At 40.8% G+C, this 23,613-nt stretch overlaps 3 protein-coding genes across 3 annotated transcripts in view; 1 reads left to right on the top strand and 2 right to left on the bottom strand.

Moving 5' to 3' along the window:
- Nucleotides 1-3,929, bottom strand: part of cdh13 (cadherin 13, H-cadherin (heart)) — a 283,792-nt gene extending 279,863 nt beyond the window's left edge. The window contains exon 1 of the mRNA XM_008436465.2: nt 3,699-3,929. Within this exon, the coding sequence (XP_008434687.2) occupies nt 3,699-3,743 (45 nt within the window). The 5' untranslated portion in view covers nt 3,744-3,929. The remainder of the gene's footprint in view (nt 1-3,698) is intronic.
- Nucleotides 3,930-4,593: 664 nt separating this feature from the next.
- LOC103481316 (5-aminolevulinate synthase, erythroid-specific, mitochondrial-like) lies at nt 4,594-8,352 on the bottom strand (the record flags this gene model as incomplete). Its single annotated transcript, XM_017310656.1, has 6 exons — nt 8,234-8,352; nt 6,854-7,202; nt 6,683-6,775; nt 6,346-6,568; nt 5,081-5,265; nt 4,594-4,850 (listed from the first exon to the last, which is right to left on the bottom strand). Coding segments are annotated over exons 2-6 (1,086 nt in total), but the record flags the coding sequence as incomplete, so codon positions are not given.
- A 3,322-nt stretch (nt 8,353-11,674) lies between these two features.
- Nucleotides 11,675-23,613, top strand: part of LOC103481164 (N-terminal EF-hand calcium-binding protein 1-like) — a 20,670-nt gene continuing 8,731 nt past the window's right edge. Inside the window, exons 1-3 of the mRNA XM_008436464.2 lie at nt 11,675-12,118; nt 16,846-16,870; nt 22,708-22,816. Of these exons, the coding sequence (XP_008434686.1) occupies nt 12,002-12,118; nt 16,846-16,870; nt 22,708-22,816 (251 nt within the window). The 5' untranslated portion in view covers nt 11,675-12,001. The remainder of the gene's footprint in view (nt 12,119-16,845; nt 16,871-22,707; nt 22,817-23,613) is intronic.

Here is a 23,613-nt window from a genome sequence, read left to right as displayed (position 1 = left end):
GTGTGTGTGTGTGTGTGTGTGTGTGTGTGTGTGTGTGTGTGTCTAGGTGTGTCTAGGTGTGTGTGTGTGTGTGTGTGTGTGTGTGTGTGTGGCCGCTCTATGACCAACCGGAGTTAAAAGTTGAATGTTTGAGTAAATGTCTCGTGTTCAGCTTGTGGTCTGTGAATTAATGCTGTGCAACAAAAATCTCGATTCTCATTTATTATGATTCATTTAAAATGTCCTGATGTTTAAAAAATAAAGCAAATCTGCTGCCATTTGGCCTCCATTTTGTTACATCGTCTGCACTGTACTGTCGGTGCCATGGCGACGGTACTGGATCATTCGCATGCGAAGAAAGTATTAAAATAGAGAAAAATACAAAAATGAAACAGATTCAACTGGTTGAATCTTCACTGTTTTCTTTTAATGTTACATTTTTCTTCACTGAAGGAAAACATTTGACTCCTTTTGGGTTTTACTAAATTATTGGGAAGACATGAACTTCACCGCTTCACAAAATGAAGACTGGCCTTCAGGAACATCACTGGTGGGCGGAGCCACTCAGCCAGGCCACGCCTCTTTTCGCTACGCTACGCCACGATTCTTCACCAAATAACTCCAAAGATTGTCAGATGGCTGAAATCTCTTGGATGGAAATGAAAACATGGCCCACAGAGGAGGCTGTCTGCAGAAAGGTGGCGCTCTCTCTGGGACGCTGCCGAAAAGCAAAATGGAGGATGCAAGGAGGGAGGAATGGAGCATGGATTAATATTTAAAACTTCATAAATGTGAAAACCACAGCCTGATGTCTCTATTTGTTATTCTGCTTCCCAAAGCAGACGGGCAGATCAGGAGCTCACTGATGGATCGAAGCAGAAATGAATCGATTTTCATCAAACTGACTTTGAATCGAATCGTGACCCTAAAAATCAGATCCCAATGTGAGACAGCAAAAGATTCCTGACAACGTCCCACTTTCACCCCAACAGGCCGCGACCTGCCGACCCTCCAGGCATCGCTGCACCATGAACCTCTGTCTTCACACCAGAACCGGAGCCGAGTGGGTCTGGAACTGATCAGAAAGTGGGTCTGGTCGGGTTTTCATACCTGGAGGAAAGGTCCGGTCCGACGGGGGAAACCCGCTCCGATCCGGTTAGAAAGGATTCATGTTTTCATCTCAGTTTGCAGGAATTTCCACAATCCAGAAATGGCTGATGAATTGGATTAGATGAATCTGTCAGTGGGTGTGAATACTTGAGCTAACATGTTGATTCTGTGACCTCACAGCCAAATCAAAGGCGTTTCTTTGAAAGCTTCTTCATTCACTCATTGATTCATTTCACTTTGTCAGGTGTTTGTTTCGTCTTTCAGTGACAAGCAGCAGTAAAACGTTTCTCTGGCTCTCCTGAGGCTGCAGCGACCAACACCATCTCCCTCCTCCCTCATCCTCCATCTGTCTGTTTATCCTTCCATGGTTTCCAGAAGGACTGGAAATCCCGTTCCAGGCTCGGCTACAGCCTCAAACTGCAGCCGGTGCCGAGATAAAACCTGATGTGGAGAGGAAGAGAAACCGAGACTCCAGAAGTCTCCGTGTTTCCCATCAGCTGGAGAATCGCTTTGAGCCCACACAAATACGGCAGAGATAGGAAGCTCCTGTGATTCTACAAGGAGAGATGACACATTTCAGTGTGCACCATGAGTCAAGCAGGATGAATCTGTTTGCATGCTGCGTAGAGATGTGGACCAGAAACTGGAAATAACCTGGGAAGCTGCAGCTTTGTTTGAAACATGATTCACATATTTTATCATCCATATTTGCAGAATTAAACGTGCACAACTGAGAGATGGAGATTTGACAGGAATGTATTTCCCAGGATGACAGAAAATCTGCTCTTTGTTTCAGTTTCACAGATTGTTTCATTTCTGCTTCTAACTAACCTGGTTTCTCAGTTAACTGGTTTCTTTCTAGTCGTTCCTAATAATGAATGAATATCTGCTTAATGGAAAACGCCGTCACGCGCACTGCAGTGTGTGTGTGTGTGTGTGTGTGTGTGTGTGTGTGTGTGTGTGTGTGTGTGAGCAGGAGAGGGCAGGTTGTAATCAATAAAACAGAAGTTAAATAATTTCTATTAGCCTGAATCAGAGACCCAGAAATCGCTCGGCCAATTAAAGTGAGTAACGCGCAGCAGGCGGCCAGCACCAAACCTACACAGGTCAGACAACAAGCACCAAACGAGCCGAGCCGTCTGCCGTCTCCCAGCGCTGCGGATACACGGGCGAGCGAGAGGAACAGAGGAGAGAGAGTTTACCAAAGGAGCTGCTAGCCGCTACGCTTCAGGGAATCTCCCACATTTCAAAAACAGACACTGGCTTCAGAATTAGCTGCTACTTCAACGTTCACCGCCGGCTGCCAACAAAACCGTCCTGCTGATCTGACACCTGAGGAATTATGGGAAAATGTCTGTAAAAATGATGAGGTCAGAGGTCATGCTGAGGGGGGGGGGGGCTGCTTACAACGCACTGAAGCATCAGCTCCAATCAGAAGCTCACAAACACTTTGTTTATCCCCAAAGGATGATTAAATGTGTCACAGTTCAGATCATCAGTCGTTCTGGATGGTGATGCTGTGGGCTCCAGTAGCAGTCAGTCCTGCAACCAATCTGAAGAACCCTCTGACTGAAGACTGCCTTATGCTAACATGCTAACAGCCCAACATTCAGACAGCAGAGATTCATGATGACATCATCAGCAGTTGGCAGCTCTGCTAATCCAGCTCCTTTGCTTTAGCCGCGCTTTAAATCTGTCTGGAGGTCAGAGCATGGACATGATCCTCACCTGTTAGCTCATATGAAACATTTAGGACAGATTTTTATTTTAATGTGAAAGGCTGGGCAGGAGGGCTCAGGCCCCCCGCTGCCCCCCTGTGAGTCGCCCTGCTCAGAGATCAGAGGAAATGCAGCTGAAATGAGAGCAAAGTGTGAGGAACCTCCGCCGTCTGCAGCTTCTCCCTCCACAGCCTCCAAACACCTGACGGCGGAGCGGCTGGTCGGACCGGACCGAACCGAACCGGCAGCTGAGTTACAGTCCGACCAACCCGGTTCCACCAGCCGCGTTTATTAAATACCTCCAGAGACCAAAGACGGAGCAGAGAGCAGCCTCCGCTCTCTTCACACACACACGCACACATGCGCGCGCACGGTACACGCACACACACATGCGCGCGCACGGTACACACACACACATGTGCGCGCACGGTACACACACACATGCGCGCGCACGGTACACACACACATGCGCGCGCACGGTACACGCACCCAGACCCAAAGAGCCGCTCAAGTTGGAGGCTGAGCGGAATGTAGATGCGGCTGGAGACAAGAGCTGGAGCCGTGATTTGCACACAGACAGAGGGGACAGACAGCCTGCTGCTTCCCCCGGCCCGGTCCGGTCCAGTCTGTCCGGTCCGGTCCGGTCTGTCCGGTCCGGTCCGGTCCGGTCTGTCCCCAGCTGTCTGTCCACTAAATGTGAGGTTTTCCTGAAAGTGAGCGAAGCGCCGCGGATCACTGAGACTCTTCAGCCCAAACTCGGCTTCACTGCTGACAGCCGGTCGGAACTCTGACTCGGTTCCGATGGACCGCAGGTGATTGTTGCTGGAAGAGTCGCTAAACTTAAACCGCAGCAGCAAATCACACACACACACACACACACACTGGTCCTACCTGCTGGAGGAGGAAAGTCAGGAGGATGCAGAGTCCGGTCTCCATGCTCGCCTCGGCTCGGTTCGGTTCGGTTCGGTTGGGAAACAGAATGATTCAAGACAGGGTGTCAGAGGCGGGGAGAGCTCTGCTCATAATTCCTCAGTCCAGCCGTCAGGGAGCGGAGAGGAGAGAGAGAGAGACAGAGAGAGCAGCCTGCAACTTCCAGAGAGAGAGCGGAGCTGCAGCCCGAGAGGCGGAGAGCGAAGGATGAGGAGGAGAGAGAGCAGAGATGGATTTATGAGGGAGGGAGAGAGAGAGAGAGACCGGCAGCTTCCGGTTCGGTGGGTCCATCAGAACATCGCGGAGGTTTGATCCTCTGCAGGTGAAGCGGAACCTGAGTTCACCTGGAGGAAATGGTCCAGTTCTCAGCTTCACTGTATTTATCCCAGTTTAATAAACTGGTGTGAGAAGCAGATATGAACCAACTTTCATCCTTTCACCAAACTTTCTCTGCTTAATTAATCTCAACACCGTCTGGTGGAAAATTTTGTTTTAGTTTTTTCTGTCTTCTTCTTATTTATTTGCGTTTTAATCTCATTTTAATTGATCATTAAATCATGAAGTTGCGTTCAGCGGTTCTTCACCAGCAGCTGCTCCTGGTTTCAGTTTGAACGGGTCGGGCCATCCAGAACCGGGTCAACATGCGTTGAGTTACATTTGATGAGAAACAGAACCTGATCATTTCCAACACCTCATTTAATAAAATAATGTCGTCATGCAGATCCAGGTTCCAGTTCAGCGAAAGAAGAAAATTCTCCTGTAGATATTCACACGTCCTGCAGGTCCAGAACACAGACACACACACACACACACACACACACACACACACACACACACACACACACACACACACACACACACACAACAACAACAACAACAACAACTGTAGAGCACAAACTAGAATAAAGTTTGTTGCCATTACAGTGGACTCACCATCCATGGAGTGCACGGTCTCAAACGCCACGATCTTTGGAGTCTTCGGGTCGGAGCGCTGCAGCAGTTCCTCCAGGTGTCGGCTGTCATTGTGGCGGAAGATGAAGCGCTTGGCCCTGCTGTTCCTGATGCCTTGGATCATTGACGCATGGTTCCCTGCATCAGAGTAGATCTCGCAGCCTGCATGGCAGAGGGAACACCCCATGAAATGAGAGGCTACTCTATATAGGACAGTTAGGGGTTATGGTTCAGATTGGTATAGTGTGCATAAAACCCTTGTTCAGTTGTAAAATCACTAATTTATATTATGTCCTGAACATGGCTTTTCAAAAACAGTTCTGAAGCAACTCCGACTCAGTCCTCTTGTCAGTGACCGAATTTATTCATCCAGATCATGGGTTTCCACTTACCTGGGAGATTTTTTGCCAGAGTGAAGAGGGTGGAGTCATTTGCAACAAAGCAGGAGGAAAACACCAAAGCAGCATCTTTCTTGTGCAGTTGAGCGAGCTCCTTTTCCATAGAAACGTGGAAGTTGCTGGTGCCGGAGATGTTCCGGGTCCCTCCAGCTCCTGCACCGTGATTCTCCAGGGCATCTCTGAGGACAGCCAAAACCAAGATTATCTCATTTAAATGGCCGGTTCTATATATCACACCAATTTATTTTTTTCCCCCACAGTACTGGTTCTAGCAAATTTTTTTGTGTGTTTTCTGACTTAAAATACAACAAGACTTGTAGTTGTAAGCATATGCAAAATCTAAACCCGAAGGATCCTTGTTATGATTCATATGCTAGTTTTTAGCAGGGATGCGCTCATGCTAACATGTGGTAAGGGCAACGTCAATTTAAAGAAAAGGTGATTTTTAAAAAATTATTTTAAGTAGATCTATGATGATCTGTAGCTGTTATAATATTTTGTTTTCATTTATGGAGATTAACCTTTCAGTTTCATTAGAGGAACGGAGGTTTAGGAAATAAGGTTATAGTTGTAGGGTGTTAACTGATCACCTTGTTTTAACAGACATTAAAAAAGGTATCAATTAAGAACACTTTTTTCTTTTTTACATTTAAGAAAGAAGACCAATTTGGCATCCAGAAATCCTCTATCAGATTCAAATGAACTTGGTCTAGGATGCTACAAGTTGTTAATAGAACTTTGAGTCAGAAAAAACATGTTGGTCAAAAATTTAAAGATACATTTAAGTTTGGACTTAAATTTATAATGAAGCGATTGTTCCTTGTGTTGGTCAATTTTATTGCAAATTTAAATGACAATTTTTTGTTTTTGCATTTTCTGTATGCCTTTTGATGCTTGGATCTGATTGGTCTGGCACTTAGAAGGACGCCCGTATTAAAGGTTTTGAGGCCTGTGAGTTGGGAGCCCACGCCGCAAGAGTTAAAATGATCATAAAGGATCATGACTCACAAAGAACATTAAAAAAATCGCCAACAAAAGCACATATTAATAGGAATATTAATATTTTCAAATTATTTAGACAATGTTATGCAGATGATGGATTCCTGAAGGTATTCCAAACTCAAAGTGCAGTTTCTGGACCCACCTAAACTACTAAAATACCTGAGTTTTCCTCTGAATTTTAATAGTACACATTAAAAGAACAATAAGAGAAACAGACCTAAAATACAGAGTTTTTACCTGTCAATTCGTCTGCCTACCTGATGGCACCAAGGACCTTTGGGTGCCGGCTCATTCCCAGATAGTCGTTGCTGCACCACACTGAGACCTGAGAGGCCTTTCTTGCAGAAAGGGAGTAATCCTCGGCATGGGGGAATTGCTTGGCGCTCCTGTTTACGGTCTTAAACACTCTGTAAGTGTGGTCCTTCTTTTTCTCTTCAATCATTTCCTTGAAGAAGCTATCATAATCGTAACTGGGTCCAACTGGTTTGTGGGTCACATTGACATGAAATTAGCCATCAGAGACGACGTATTTTTAAGGCATGATGGGAATTTATCATGTTAAATAAAGAGCACGTTGGAAATGGTCAATCTTACCCATGTTGTCATTGAGTTGGATGTCCATGCTGGTTTGATGAGAAGTTGAAAACACGGACTCTTTTACGCCTTTCAACAGAGAGGTCATCAAACCTGCGAGAGGAATTTGTGAATTTTTGTGAACTTGGCCTCTGTTAAGAGTTAAACTTGTGACACTCCCGTAACCCCTACCACCTTCGACGTCCTCCTGAACCTCAGGGCTAGCTTTAACCATCCCAATCTGTGAGCTGACGAAGGGGCAGCCCTTCGATGCAGACACCGCCACCTGAGTTGCGGTTTGAGCAAACTTCCTCTTTTGCTCCACTGTTGGAAGCTGGCCGTTGGGTTTGGTGGGCGAGGAGCCCAGCTTGGCCTCCAGAGAGGACGTGCCGCTCACGGTGATCTGCCGAGCGATGATGGGACATTGGTCGGCCAGAGACAGCAAAGCAGCTCCAGTTCTTCTTAAAGCTGGATGTGGGACAGACTTCAGGAAGGGGCAGTGATGAAGAAAGGCTGCCATTGTACCGGAGCTGTTCTTATCCTGGCAAAAGGCAGGAAGCAGGAAATTATTGCATCTGTTATGGCGATCTGTTGTCTTAGTGAATTTGTAAAGGCAAACTCTATTCCTAGAGGGATGATGGTGGTGTAATGGTTCAGCATGGAGGTTCTAATCAAGGGTGTGTCATTCAGCTGCTACTTATCTGCACGCTGCAGATCCTCAAGAGCCGTTCTGACATCACCAGCTGATTACGGCAAAACTCTAAGTTTTTCAAATTATGAACCCCTTTATCCATCTATTGTCAAAATATTTCATAAAAGACAGGAACAAATAAGTTTCTGACTCAATAGTTTTTTTGACTAATCTATATCACTATATTCATAAAGACTGATCAGTGTTTTAATTTTCTAAATATTATGTCCGTGTGTTGTTTCGTTTTGTAAAAGGCTGGTTCTCCTTATCTGCTGTGGTCAACTGATAAAGCAGTTCTAGGGATTTGTGGCCTTTTCTTGTGGCCGAATGTTTTCTTTCCTTGGGTTTAGTTACTAATTACTAAACACTCCAACAATATCATAACTAATAACTGCTTGGTTTGTTTTGTTTTCTTAATGCCTGACATTTTATTGGTATCATTTATTTACAGCTATGTACACATAGATCCCAAAAAGATCAAATGCAAATAACAAAAAATAAATAAAATAAAACAAATAAATAAATGGCTTCTTTAAATGAAACTTGTAACGTGAAAATAATATAAACAAATAAAATATGCTTGGGTATTATTGGGTAAAATAAAAACCACAAATGAGTAAATAAAATTTTTTAAATTATCTAAGAAAACAACCATAAATAAATGACTTTGTTAAATGCACTCGTATTACTATTGAATAAAAAACAAACATTAAATAAGTAAATATATTTACAAAATTACTAAATAAATTAAATATAACATACATTTATTAGATACATTCCTGAAATTATTCACCAGAACATAAACACTAACTAACTAACTAACTAACTAACTAACTAACTAACTAACTAACTAACTAACTAACTAGCAAACCTGAACTCACCTGTTGACCTGCACTGAGGACGAACTTCAGAACAGCAAACAGGCAGAAAGTAAGAGAGAGTAGACTCTTTCTTATACGTCAGATGTTAAAAAGAGTATTTTGCAATCTTGTGTTCCTATGAAGGGCTCAGCCTGTAAGGGGGCCGGGCAGGGAGCTGGTAGCGTATGTGTGGGAGGTGCAAAGATGCAGATATGTGCCGTTCACCTACCCAGCTTCAGTTGGGTCTGACAAAAAGTGATAATGTCATAATGAAAGATTATATGCCACTGAAAAGAAAAGCTCAATCTTAGACCACGTTTAATGTAATCTTCATTTAATCACAACAGCCTAATTTAAAACAGATGAATGTGCATGTGTTTGTTTTTTAAAACACTTTAAATATGGTCTACTACTTGCCATTGAGAGTTTAGTAATTTTATAGTTTTTAGGAATTAAAAATAAAGATACTTTAACAAGTTCTGGTCATATACAAAAAGCTACTGATCAATACCGGTACATAGTGACCAAATCATTTCTGTTTGTTAGAAAGACTAAAAAGGCAATGACTAGCGTATTCTTTATACATCAGAGACTCCCAGGTGAAAAAAAAGTATACTTTAGTATACTAAATTTTAACATACTTTTATCGATGTACTTAAACTATACTATTTTGGAACAACTAATTTTGTGCTTAGTATACTTTAGGAGTATTTAAATAGTATTAAATTAGAACTAATAGTGTATTTTAGTATACTATACATAATTTTTTGGAACAACTTCAGGTGTACTTAGTGTACTTAAAGTATACTTTTTAAATATATTTCAGAGCGTTATTATATTTTGATATAATTATTATATTTTGAGTGTAATAATTCTGTCTCAGAATTATATTAAAAATATACATTTAATATATTTCAAATATATTTTAAATATACTATTAATATATTAGTAATGTATTTAAATTACACTTAATTTTTATTTTTGATTTCCTGCTATTGATAATAAACTATCATTTTAATTACTCGTGAAAGTCTTTATTCCTACGTACCTATTTTGTACATGACATGCATAACTACACTACAGGACTTACATTGTTTTAGGCTACAATTACATGGAAAGATTAATTACACAAGATGCCCAAGGTAATTCAAAAATTTTGTTTTATTACAGACATTTTAAAATTGTCCAATTTTACTCACAACTTTATGAACTTTACATAAATTATCAGTTTACACATCAAAAGTGAACACAATGCACATGAAAATTTAAGTGTGACAATAAAAAATGAAAGTGAGGATCAACGACAGAACATTCTCGTTCACTGCACCTTACAGAAGCTTACAAAAAAGAACAATAGAGCAATTAAACAGAGAAAGCATTTGTATTTAAAGAGAACAGAAAAATGGCAAATAAAAAAATAATACTTACAATTTTAAGACGTTGTGGACTCGCCATGTATGTGGCATCATAAGAACTGATGATGATTTGGACCGGATGCCTGGGGTGGAAAAACATTTCTGGGTGTCTTCTTTGCCTGTTTATGTTAGAAGTAGAAAAAAATGGTCAGCAATATCATAGAATCAGTTGATGTTGGCATTAACTATGAAGCTGTTTTAATTGTGGACTTAAGGAGACAAACTACCTTAAAATCTTTCCATCCATGATCTGAACACACTGATCCTTGCAGGGTGGTGAGGGGGGCTGGTGGTGCCCATCTCCAGCAGCCATCAGATGAGAGGCAGGGTTCACCCTGGACAGGYCACCAGTCCATCACAGKGCCCTGAAAGTCAACAACAAATAAAAAAAATGAAAGATAAATGTTAGATTAACAAGAAGAGAAAAATTCTTTCCAGTTGCCTTTAAACCAAATCATGTTTATTAAGAACTTGGTGTTGGTAACACAGCAGTTTTTGTTGTTGAAAATGTAGCTAGCTCCGCATTGAAAAAACAAACTTACATCATGAAGACAATGTGGAGGTTCATCTTCAGAGCTGGTTGGTGATCTGGTGGAGTCAGAGCTTCTTCTRAGACAGAAAGTCTTTAGGTTTTCTAACACCTGATTTCTCTGGCTTCCTCTTTCATCTCCATTTGCTTAGCTAGACTGCAAACATATGTTGATGATAAAATCATTGATGAACGAGTTAGAACAACAACCACATCACAATATCAAAGTCTCTCTGTCTTATGGAGCTTAATTAAAACCAGGTTAGTTTATGAATTAAAGTATAAGTCGCAACAAACAACCTCCATGCAGTTATAACATGAAGCTGAATGATTCCTATAGTAATAATCATACAAGTCACAATAAACTTTATAAAATAATTATTTAAGAAACCAACGTAAGTTATATGTCTTTACTGCACTGTTTATAATTAAATGAAGATAATTAATAAGCAAACGTACCACCAGCTAGCAACACTTAGCAGCCTTCATCCCCCCGGGCTCCTTTTGTGACACACATTTCATTTCCATCGGTTGTTGTCCCGTTGTGTTGTCGTCTAACTCGGACTAGGACGTCACCAGTTAGAATTTACCAAAATTAGTAATATTGTCATGGTCCTCTCTACTTTTAAGGCAATATTATGCGAGTAAAAATCGCGAATTTTAACAGCTTATCTTCCCTGCGTTGAAGTTCTTTCTTCTCTTTGTGGCGTTTTCTAAATAAATGAAAGTGTGCATTACCTCCACCATCTGGTCTGGAGTATGAACTGGAGCTAATGCCGTTGATTATAAGGTTTTACATCACACATCTGAAAATTGATTGGATACTTTCTTAAAAATTACATCATGATTATCATTTTTTTTATTGTATGCAATTTTAATAAATAGTAAAAGATTATTAAGGCACTTAAAAATTTAAAGTATACTTTAAAAGTACACTTTTAAAGTATAAAAGTATGCCTTTATACTTTAAGTATAAAAGTATACTTAAAGTATACTTTTATTTAATATATTAAAAGTGTATTTTGGTACAATTATGTTTAAGTGTGTTTAAAGTACTAATTTCGAAATTGGTACAAGTGTATTTTTAGTATACTTCAGATATACTTATAGGTAGTACACTTAATAATTAGTGTACTTAAAGTGTACTTTCACAAATTTAAGTATGTTTGAAGTATGCTAAAGTATACTTTTTTTCACCTGGGCTGTCTTCATTTAATTCTTTGTATTTAATTTATTTCCCCAAGTTTGAGTTTTTAGCAATCTGTAATAAACATCCACACAAAGTAAATTTTTCAGACCCCACAAGATGACGCCCTGGGCGGACACCCATATCAGAAACCGCCAATGCTTCCAAAATTCTGTTCTTGTCAGAAAGGCACATTCCAGGATAGATAGCTATGTCTATCTGTCCGTGCTTGTGCGCATGTAGGATGTATTGATAAGAAATCGGCTGAATAAGCAGTATGTGACGTAACATCGACATGCGCATGCGCATTGCCACAAGGTAGGACGGATGAATGGGTAGCACAGATAGTTAGAACGCAGGCAGATGGTGCGTTTCTCCGACTCCTGAATCAATGGCGCCTCCGCGGAGGCGGAGTTTTTGTTTTATTTTTTTATTTTCTCAATTCCGCTGCTACCGACTGGCAGACAGGGGGCAGCAAAAGGGTCCATCTCTCTCTGACTGGATCACACAGGACAAGTAGCAGCAGCAGCAGCATCACCAGCATCACCCACTACCCTCTGTCACAAGGACGAGCTCTTCATCTAGACCCGCACAAGAAACAGGACAATCTTTCTTTGTTTTTTTTTCCATAAGCAGAAGCATAATATCAAAGCGTCAAGATGCTGGCCTGCACGGAGCTGATCACCATGTGTCTCCAGTCCGCCAAGCACGAGCACTTGAGAAAGCAGCAGGAGCTGGACTCCAATCAGAACCAAGGCTTCGCTTTATTCCAGGACGTAAGTAAAACACACCGGATGTCACGGCGTTGGAAACACAGACGGGGTTTGAGTTGAGCCTCGTGCATGTTTGTGTCCTTATCGAAACGTGTTCAGCCTTCTGTCCGTCTGTTGAGGTGTCGTTTCCTCACCGTACAGTCCGCCTGACTCACTGTCCTTCACTCCTCTCTTTATGAATGGCTCTTACCGAGTTAAAACTCGGCCCATTCACGCCACTATTACGTAAGAAAGGTGAGCGCGTTAAGAACAAACGCCTGTCCAACTCGGTCATCCTAGCATGCTGAAAACAATTGGCGTGCTAACGAGTTCAGCATCGTTATCCTTGTCAGGTTATTTGTGTGAAGATAAGAACCTTAATGATGATTTTTGCTCCACCAAATCAGCCTGTAAGACATGTATGTTTTATGAGGAATCTCCCTTAAAAAATAAAAATAAAAAATAAAGCTCCAACCGACACGTTTTGAATTATTTATTAGGGTATAAACAGCATATCGCCACTAAGGAAATGTCTTGCTGCTCATCTGCTTAGTCCTCTGAAAGGTAGCCATATAAAACCTTTTTATTGTATTTATATGCACCATCGAAGGGGAAACAAGTTTATCTGCACGTTGCCATCAATCTTCAAACAGCTGACTTGCAGCAAAGTTAATTTAATTTCCCCAAGACGGCTTCCAAATTTTATTTCAGTAAAGTTAATTTAATTTGTTTTAATTCACAGAATGCACCTCGAGAGAGCCAACTATTACCAGTGCATTTTCCTTATACTCTCTAAAACCTCCCTCATTTTTCTGTTATTTTAATTTAAGCCGATTTCAATTTAGTTACAGGATGCACCACGAAAGAGCCAAGTGTCAACCATCAGCATCATTTCCTATCTTTAGACTCTTGCTTGCTTGCAGTAAATGTAATTCACTTCCCTCGAGGTGGATTACTGCATATGAAAAGGAAATCAGTCTGCGGTGAATGTGCATTTGGTTTAAATGTACAGTATATTTTCAATCCCCGTCTTATAGCTTTGCATTTCTTCACAACCGTCTAAACTTGCTAACATGGGTTTTCCCTGTTGCTTTGAACAGACGCTTTCACGAAACCTTTTTCATGTAGGTGTCCTTATCTCTTTAAGTTGCCACTCCAAAAATAATGGAATTGAGCTGCACTGGATAGATTTCCAATATTAAATCAACCTAGCACACACACACACACACACACACACACACACACATATTTGCAGTATTTCACAGGGAACTGAGGCAAGTGTGAGGTTTTCAGTCTCTCCAGAGCTCCCAAAAGAGAGAATAAAATAGCTCTTTTGTGTTGTTTTTTTCCCCCCACCTCTTTGTGAAAAAATCTGTTAGTCTGTTTTGTTTTAATTACACGCATTGATTGGTTGTACCAACACTCTGGTATAAATCCTCTTTACATCCCTGAGATGAGATTTCCTTGGCTTATACTTTGCCTCTGCATTCTGTGCTCTACAATATGATTTACTACAAAAGCAGAAGAAAAGCCAACAAGTAAATCCGAGAACCTATCCCCTGTTTTGCTACTGTTTTTCTACATCTTCATAATTACAGTTTAGGCATGAAGTCTGCCTGTCCCTCGAGTCAGGCGTAAAATAGTCCAATGAAATCGAATCTTCCTCTCAGATTTCTTCACTGGCTCGTGTTCGCTTGTCCAAGCTTCCAGTTTGCTTTTCTGTCAGCTGTCTTGGGTGGGATGCGGTCTCGGAGCTCCTGTTGGGGGCGGGGGTCTGACAGTGATAGGGCTTCCCACCTCCACCCAAACGTCAGCATAGCAGCTTGTCACTCCACAGGAGGCCGAGGGCAGCTGCAGATCATCTGCCAGCTGTAGCCCCGAATCTGTCACAGAGCCACATTTCCAGTAGGTGATTACTGCGACTGTGACGCAGCGGTCACATTCAGTCAGAATGAGAAAGAGGAAGTCAGTGGTCATTTTTATTGATTTTGTAGTTTGTTGAAAATGGAGAATTTGAGCAAAAATATTTCTTGAATAAGTTTTGATAGATCCTGAACCTTTTCGTAGTTTTTTTTTCACGTGTTTCACTGGGATATAACGTGACAGAAGTTTTTTTATTTTTTATTTATTATTTAAAAATAGCTCAGACATTTTGTTTTTGATACAGTTTTGTAGAACCACCCAGACTGAAATCTGTGCTTGTAACTTCAGCAGAGCTCAACCCCATTTGGCCGATAACATTCATGGTTTGATTTACTATAAATCCTTTCACAATTTTAAAGCAACTGACCATTATATGTTGTTTTGAACCAGTTTGTTACATCCTGCAGAACAAACCGAGCATCTTCTCAGTGTAAACTGCCAAACAGGCAAGTTTTACAGGTGCTTCCCTTGTTTATATTTCAAACGAAAGAAATAAAAGCACAAATAAAATGTTTTTTATTATTGAACATCTCATGTCTTCCTTTGTTTAAGCTTGATACAAATCGTACATTTTAATCTTGGCTCCTTTTCTTTTCCTACATTGTGTCAGATGTGTTCAAATGGAACGTCATCTTTAAATCTTTAATCTTTTGTAGAGCTTCTAATCAAGGATCCCATTCTGTTGAATCCATCGTTCATAATACCCCCAGGTAACCTTTTACATTTAACAGTTAAAAAAAAGAAACATATTCAAGATAATTTAAAAAAAACCTTCAATTAACTAGGAATATTAATAGCTGACGTTATTGTTCACTGTGACAGAGTTTATGACATTTTAAGAACCTCAGTTTTGTGTAGGTCAGAAGTTAAAGTAATTCAATGCAGTGGCATAAAATGTTTTATATAATTCAGCTCTCACAATTATTGGCACCCTTGGTAATGGTTTATATAAAAGTCTTAAAATAAATGGTTGTTATGGAGACTTGCCGGCCCTAAGATGTGACTCCTCCCTGCAGTTCTGTAACGGTGAGCCTAAACCTGGCCTTTTTGAAAATATTATTATTATTATTATTATTATTATTATTATTATTATTACGTTTGTTAAATATTGCTCTGTTATTTTTCACTTTTGATCAAAGTCCAAACAGAACCACTGATGAACCCCTATGGACACGCACTGCAGGTGTCTGGATCACATCACGTATCTTCTTTATTTGTTTAGCATATATCTACGTATTTCATGTTTATTTAACCACATCGCTACTGTTGTAAACTGGAAATAGGCAGAATATAGTTTTGAAACCGATGAAATTGAAGGGTGTCGTGCTTTTTGAAGACTCCCGTTTGATGATGAAATGAATCAACCCACCACTGATCTGTTCGGGTTCACTCAGAGTCACTGAGCAGAGAGGAAAAAAGCTGGAAATAAACACCCTCCTTGATCTTGCATCTCATACGCACACACACATTCACACTCACACACCACGATCTAGCATCTATTTAGATTTAGTGTCCTGATATGTGTGAGGGAGGATTTTTTTCTGGCCAAGTTCATAGCATGGATTAATGAACATGAAGCAGTGTCACTTTTGTACTGGATGATCACAGAACTGTGGAGACATTTTGAAGCAGTGGGAACATTTTTAGCGTCGAGAGAGAGAAGAACGAGATGTATTCGTTTGAAGCTCTCCTGCATTGTATGAAAACGTCAGATTTTCTTTTCCTGTGATGTCTCACTTATTTTGGAGATGAAGATGTTTTGAGTCACTGAGATTATCTTATTTTCCGTTTATGCATGTATGATGCAGTGTCGAAGTTGAATGAGTATTTATGCTGTTGAGTTCTTGAGATCTTGGCTTGCCTATTCTTCTTTGGAAAATGTAGCTCAGATTATATTGAGACCCTCTGTGAAAGTCAATTTTGGTGTCTCGCCGCTGATATTCAGTCGGACTTAGTTCTGGACTTTGACTGGACCACTCCACTTCTGACTTCTTCTGACTTTCTTTCCACACTGATGCTTCTTGCCACTCCTTCTACTCCAGTACTGTGGAGTGCACCGACTAATGGTTGCCATGTCAACAGATCCTCCCACCTGAGCTGTGGATGTTGAAGGCTTGTGCAGAACCACTGTACTTATACTGAGACTGAATTACTCACAAGAAAAAAAAATACATTTACAAACTAGATGACTTCTTACAGTAAGTACTGAATTTCATTTAGAGCTACATATTAAACCGTTGGTCTGTTACAATGCTTTAATATATCCCAAAGTTTGTGGTGGCAACAAAATAAAAGTGTATTCTATCATCAAGAAGCTTTTAAATTTGAATGGATTTCATTTGATTTGTGCAGAGCATATTAATGAGTGTACAATCTTGCCGTAAATACACCAGATGTAACGTAGTCCCACAACACAATGCAAAAAATAATAGTAACAGCATGAACAAAGAAAATAATCAAAAGAATACAGTAAAAACAGCAAATAAAACCAAAAGATGGTTGATTAATCCAGTTTTAAAATACCTTTATCAAAGGTCAAAGGTTTAAGTGTCTGCACGACAATATCTGTCATACTTAAATGAAAAAGGACATTTCTAAAAGATGCCTAAGGTTCAATAATCGCAGTGCTGATTACTAACCAGACATTTTTTATGTTTTCTCTTAAATAAATGGAGCTATCTCTAATGGTGACAGGCCGTGTCTTCCAGCTCCTACATCCTTCAGCTTACATTTCAAGCCAGTGTCGAAGTATGTTGATGCTTTTCTGTGGTATGCAACTTGAAATTTTACTAATCCTTTTTTTTTTTTTTTTTTTTTTCCTCTTGCAGATTTTTCGCCGGGCTGACAAAAACGGTGAGTCCTGACCCAGTTGGACTGACGGGCAAAGAGATCCATAATATTTAAAAATAATTTTGCATGCTAAAAACCTGTAGAAGAGCTTTGTTCAGAAGTGAAGCCTTTTTATTCCTTCTGTACGTGCCCTCGGTAGCCCTCCTCTTGCTCTCCATAATAACCAAGGTCAGATGCAGAGCTGCAATGTTTTTTTGTTGTTTTTTTGTTGATGTGACTGGCTTTCACAGGCTGAACCACAAGAGTTCAGCCTGCAGGCATCGCTCGTTGTTGCAGTGCACCGCCAGAAGCAATGCGCTGCTTATGGCAGTGATAGGCAGGCGAACACAGAGCTTTGCTAAAAGTATTCACACCCTTTGATTATTATTTTTTTTATTTTTTTTGCATTTTCTCAACTGTATATTTCAATGTACTTAATAGACCATCACAAAGTGGTGCACAACTGTGAAGTAGGTGGAAAATGATATGTGGTTTTAGGTTTGTTGAAGCTGAACTACTGACCCAGTTTTAAGACTTTTGCAGCCCCTTTGATTGACATTTAACTCCATCCATCTTTCCATTGTCGTCCATATCCTGCTAAAGAAAAATATTCTTAACAACACACCACGTCTTGCTGTTTGGGTACTTATTTGTAAAAAAAACAACAAAAAAAAACATTACAAATCCCCAGTTTGTGTTGGTTTGTCACATCAAACCCGATAAAATCCTTTGAAGCTTGAATCTTGTGTTTGTGTGAAACTTAAACGAATACTTCTGCAAGGCAATGTAGAGATAGAGCAGATAATGCACAACATTTGGGGTCCCAGCAGAATTTTTAACTCCTAATGAAACCCGCCCGAGACTTTTCCCTTCTCCCATCTCACTCTTTGTTGCCACTTTGCTTCAGAGAATCATCTCCTCCTCATAGGAAAACACGGAGCGTTTAGCTCTCCGTAAAAAAAGTTGCGCTGAAAAACCGGGAAATCTTTTCCCGCTTAATTTTTTATTCATGCGCTGCATCCTGCTCGTAGCGAAACGCAGAAAGGAGGCAAGTGATTATTAATGCTTGTGAGGCATCCACAAACTCCGCGCGCTTTTCCTCCGGAGAAATGCTGGGTGTGTGATGCGTTGAGAGCGAGATTAATGATGCAACGTGAGGCGCGTTAAACAGGGGGTCGTCTGGGGTTCGCGTTTTAACGATACGGCGTTAGATGAAAACTGTCGTTTGTGAATTATAGATGAAGAAAATAAAAGGTGCTTCTTTTTTTTCCACCAGGGCTTTTGTGTGCAGATGAAAGAAGAGGGAGGTCGGATTCCTCCTTTCTATGCATGGATTTGAGTCCTTGCATTGTCAGTTTAGGCAAATCAAGAATGTGGTTTAAAAGTTTAGCACTCTAAGCCAGTGGTCCCCAACCTTTTTATTACCACGGACCGGTCAAGACTTTTATCTCTTAAAATGAGTCCACAAACTATCACTGTTGCTTCTACATCGTCATCCATGCTTTGTTATTCTAAATTCCCGTATGGATATGTTGGAGGTTTTACTGGATTATCCTCTGGAATCGGGATGTTCGTGACTGGAATCGGTTCGTGCTGTGTGCTGCTCCTGCTCCTGCCGTGTGGCTGGAAACACGAACCGATCGAACCTGTACTTTTATCAGCTCTGTGGTCACAGAGGTTTGGAGAATCGGCCGACATTTCTTAAATCTTGCCGTCTAAACCAGACTTAAGACTCACAAGCTCTACTCATCTCYTCTCGACCACTGCCCAAACGCTCTCTGACTCTGGTCGCTATGGTAACGTTTACATATCCCTTCAAAATAAGATACAGATGCGCCACAAAAACGAACATTTTACTTTTATGAAAATTTTAACTCGCGCTACTGACTAACGGGAGCCCTGAGCTTGTTTCTCTGCACCGAGACGGTCCCATCTGGGAGTGATGAGAGACAATGACACCTTAAGTGTTGCTTATATCCACAGCCTGCTTGGTCTCTACGTGGCAAAGCACTTTGAAGCTTCATTGCCTCATTAGCAGCCAGTCGCCGCATGTTACGCAGAGCGGGCTTGTAATGTGGGACTCACCTACAGGTCCGGGATAAATCTATTCTCCTGTCTCTTCTCTGGGCCTTTTCCCTTTGCAAAGAAACTTTCCAAAGACATCTGATCTGTTTCTTACTCATTTTGCTGTTTGTGGGTTCAGTGTTGGCGCGCAAGTAACCGAGAATCCGGTTAAAGGATTTTCAAAATAAAAGACCTTCCAGACGCAAATAATACATAAAACGGAAATATTTAATTATTTGTTGCGCGGCCCGGTACCAATTGGTCCAGGGACCGGGGGTTGGGGACCACTGCTCTAAGATATTGTTTTTCACTCCTTTTTGAAAAACAAAAAGGGAAATGTTCCTGCGTGTTTGAGGTTGTTATCATCAGCCTGCAGCAGAGCTCACTTTGTGTTTTCCTCTCTTTAAACTCAATGATCCTTGCACCCAAAGGATGCAAATAAACAGCCTTTCTAGTCAGAAGCGTCTGCGTAGGCCGCCATAATACGCCTGGAGTGCCATGCATTTATAATATAATAACAACTGGCTAATAGCTAACGTACTAATATCCTCGCAGCCTTTATTAAAAGGCAGCAGTGAACCGTATGAGTGCATCAACATAGAAAACACAAAGCTTCCACTCGATGATCTTGCACAGAAATGAGTCTTTTTTTTTTCTTTCTTTTTTTTGCTGATACGCGACAAGAGTAATGAGTGATATTATGATTTATTTTGACAGTCCTGCCCTGATTTATCATCCAGAAACAAAAACAAAAACAGGCACGAAAAACTGACAAGTCAATGATGAGGCTTTGAAATAAAAATCTCTAAACGAGGAGAGATGTGAGAGGCGCTACAAAACGCTTTCAGATGTTTTCTTAAAGTACAGCTTAAAAATATACAACTAAAATATCAGAGAGAGCACCTAAGCAAGGGTTGCACAACAATAGGAAGACATGGCATTGCGATATTATTTGTATATTATTGCGGTCCTTTTTTTTTTAAAGTTATCCCAACGTCCCCACCCCGTTCCCTGGGCTTTAGTGTACAAAAATCTATGTCAGATGTGAACATGAAGGTCAGTGGTAACCCGTCCATCTGACCAACTGGACAGCAAAGTTTGAATACATCGCAGTTAAAACGTTACAGCTTGACAAAAATAAACGTATTGCCCTCTCGCAGTCATTTCCGATTGCAACGTTGCACCCACTAAAATGGCAAAGTGGATTGTGTTCTGCACATTCTGCAGCTCCGGCTTGGTGAGTCTAATGTCGTGGCCGAAAATGTCAGAAGAGAATACGTAAAGGGGCGAAAGCTTTATCGCGGCACTACGGCTGAGAAAATTGCACACTTTGAAAACAAATTGGTTCCCGGCACAGGTGAGATATCTGAGGGCAGAAAGCAAACAAAAAAAAGGAGGTCTGAGTTTCATTCTCCTGCTTCCCTGTTGTCTCCAGAGGAGGTTTTAGGCATTAAAAGAAAAGAAAAAAAAAATCCTCCCAGGACGCAGAAATGCTGCAGCTCCAGATGGCAGCCGAGATGCAAACTTTCAGTTTTTCTTAATCTCTTAAGGTTTTAGATTAACATAAACTGAAAAGGGTTTTGGCTGTGAGAAGCTCATCTATATCTCGACTGGACTCTTCATTATTTTAACTGTGGGATTTACTCTGTTTGTTGATTTTTTAAATATTTTTTTTATGCCTCAGCACTGAAACGTTGCTTTTTATATTCTGCTAAGCAGGACAGGATGTGCATATTATATTGGTTGCCCATTATCTGTGCAGCAACGCACAGTGCTGCAGTAGAGTGTCGGTTCCTTCTCCTCTCTGAAGTCTGCCTGTATGTGTGTGTGTGTTTGTGTGCGTGTGTGTGTGTGGGGGGGGGGGGGAGCGACCTAACTGAAGATACAATTTAAAACCATTTTAAGTTTTTACAGGAACTAAACTAACTATTACAAAACATAATAAAACATACTCATAAAGGAAACATTCTTAAAAAGTAGCTCTGTTTATCAAACTCAAAAGCTGCATTCGATTTGCATTAAAGCTTTAGACTTCTTTACTCTTTAGCAACATGCACAGAAACCCTTAATGTTTTTTCCACAATACTCAAGACTAATAAAGTATTGACTGACTCCAATCCCCTGCTTTTGAAGTTAGGAACCTTATTGTGTTACATTTTTAATATTCTTTTGAATTATTCTGATGTATGTTCTGAATCGTTAGCGCTGCCTTTGTTGAAGCTTTACACCCTTCGGCCCCAAGCGAAGCGTGCAAGAGTTTCTTGAACAAAATGGCAAAAATAGCTTTTTTTTCATTCAGTCAAGCCACACTTTGAGCTGCAGGTTTTATTCAGGACAATGTGAGGCAGGTAGGTAATCCGCCGCGCCGCTGCTGCAGACAACACTTTTAATTTCCCTAAAGATGCGCTGGTGCATAGACACAAAGCTTCCCTCAGATTAGCTGCAGCAACATCAGCAGGTTTTTGAAAGAGCAAGTCTCTCAGTCTGGCTAACCGTTTTCCGCACCTTTTGAAGAATTGTGTTTTATGTCAAAAGAGTGGAAAAAGTGTGAATAAGATGCATTGTGAACACAAATCAGCGTAGTGAATATAAATCTACACATCCCTGTTAAATTATCGAGTTTTTGGGATGTAAAATATCTATCTGTAAAACACTAATAACACCTGCTGTCTTTAGAATCACTGCTTAGCTCGGCTTATTTTAGCATGAAAAAAGACCGGCTCTCTAACACGGCCATGATAACAGGCTCAGCTTTTTGTAGTAATAATGAGATCATGATAAATCATTTCCAAACACATATCCTGTACAGTTCCACTGAAAACCAAACCAATCCAAACAGAAGGCAGGGTAAGGTTACACTCCGCAGTTCTTCACACGACATCACCAGGAAAGAGATTAAAATCATAGAAGCAGTTGTAAAACAGATAGCTAGTTAGAAGTTAGTAAAATTATTGTGCAGGAACTAAGATGTACTGTACTAACAGTAGTGACGGGAGAAAGCTTAAAAACCCTTAAATCACCTTTTGATGCCGTTTCTACATCCGGTCTTTTTGTTTTAGTTTCCACAAAAAGCAAACTTCTAAAGTGGATTTTATCAAAAAAAGACTTTTGATCAATTTACAGCCAAAGAGAGAAGAAGAGTCATCCTGAGGCGAGCCAGCAGTTAATCAACACCGCTTCTTCATTTTCCCCGCCCCCTCGGGTCAGAACAGACAGCACGTTCGCACTCACCGCTTGTTAATATTTACTGTTTTTGACGTTTTTGGCATCATTTCTCAACAGAACGTGGCTGTCTGGTTCTGACCCATAAGCTGCGTGTTTGTGTACCCCTAAGCTCCGGGTTTCTGCTGGAGCTCCGATCGAAAAGAAACCGTGAACGCTTGTGTAACGTGCCATCTGAGCTGCTCTGTATTTTAGGCGTCTTATCGGGTGCGAAACCAAAAACCAATGTTCCGCCTCTGAAGGAGTTGGATGATGAGTCAGAGATGCAACAGACTGTATTTACTCCTACATGATGTGGAACATGAAATAACGAGAGAAATTAAGATCAATCTCTCCGTACAGGTTCATCTCCCAGCTGCAGCTATGGACTCGGGCCTAATGTTCCACCATAATCCAATCTTTCAACGCCACAGCTGAATTGTGTTCCACCCCCCCAAACCCCCTCCAACACAAAATGTCTTACAAGCTAAGGACTGATGGGATTAATGAGTGTATCTCAGAAAGTGTCGATGCTAACCGTGTAAAGCTGCCGAGGCCTCATTATAAAGACAGTCTGGTTGTTGGTCTTCTTGCAGACGATGGGAAGCTGTCCATGGAGGAGTTCCAGTCCTACTTCGCTGACGGCGTCCTCACTGATGAGCAGATGCAGGAGCTGTATTACTCCATCGACAGGCAGCAGACAGAGTAAGCTCTCCCGGCTCTCCTATTTTGGATCTCATCCAGCTCTTCTGCTTTTTGCTTCTCTATTTTTTATTTTTTTTTTTGCTGTCTGGCTGCAAGACTTTAATTCCTCACTTCAGCAAGGAATATCCACAGAGAGCACTACATTCTGGGTGATTATTTAAAATACAGTGTGAGGAATGCAAACATAAAAAAAATATATATATATAAACATTTCATCAGAATGTTCCCCAGTTTCACTCTCTGTTGCTAATAAAAAAAAAAACTGCACAAGATGAGCAATTTATCGCTCCAGCTGTGCAACAATCTATCAAACTGGTTTGCAAGTGGTTGGCGATTACAACCCAGTTCAAGGCCACATGACTGCATCGGCTCATAATCGCTACTTCCTGATGACACACAGAGAGTTTTCTCTCATGACTTATTAAAAACAAAAAACAACAAAAAAAAAAACACATTTAGTGAAGTAGACACTGTGCGGAAACATTAAGATGATAACAAAGAAAAACTGAGGACACAGTGAGTTTGTGCAAAGTAGGAAATGGACTGAGAGAGATGAGATCCCTTCAAACAGATGAAATCCAGGAGTCACAGCACCATTAGCAGGAGTCACAGTGGCTGTCAGCCTGAAACGACCCAAGGAGCAGCTCATTATTTTTGACAGAAATGCTCAAAAATACAGATGAGCGGCCGATTAGAAAGAGGTAGAGAGACTTCCTCTTCACATGACACTTCTGGGTAGCATATTCTGACACTAATAGTGAGTAAAATACTGCAGTTTCACAACATTTGGATAATAT

Source organism: Poecilia reticulata, linkage group LG19, assembly GCF_000633615.1.
Source record: "Poecilia reticulata strain Guanapo linkage group LG19, Guppy_female_1.0+MT, whole genome shotgun sequence".
NCBI lineage: Eukaryota > Metazoa > Chordata > Actinopteri > Cyprinodontiformes > Poeciliidae > Poecilia > Poecilia reticulata.
The sequence above is the reverse complement of the archived record's forward strand: the minus strand, read 5'-3'. Positions and strand labels throughout refer to the sequence as shown.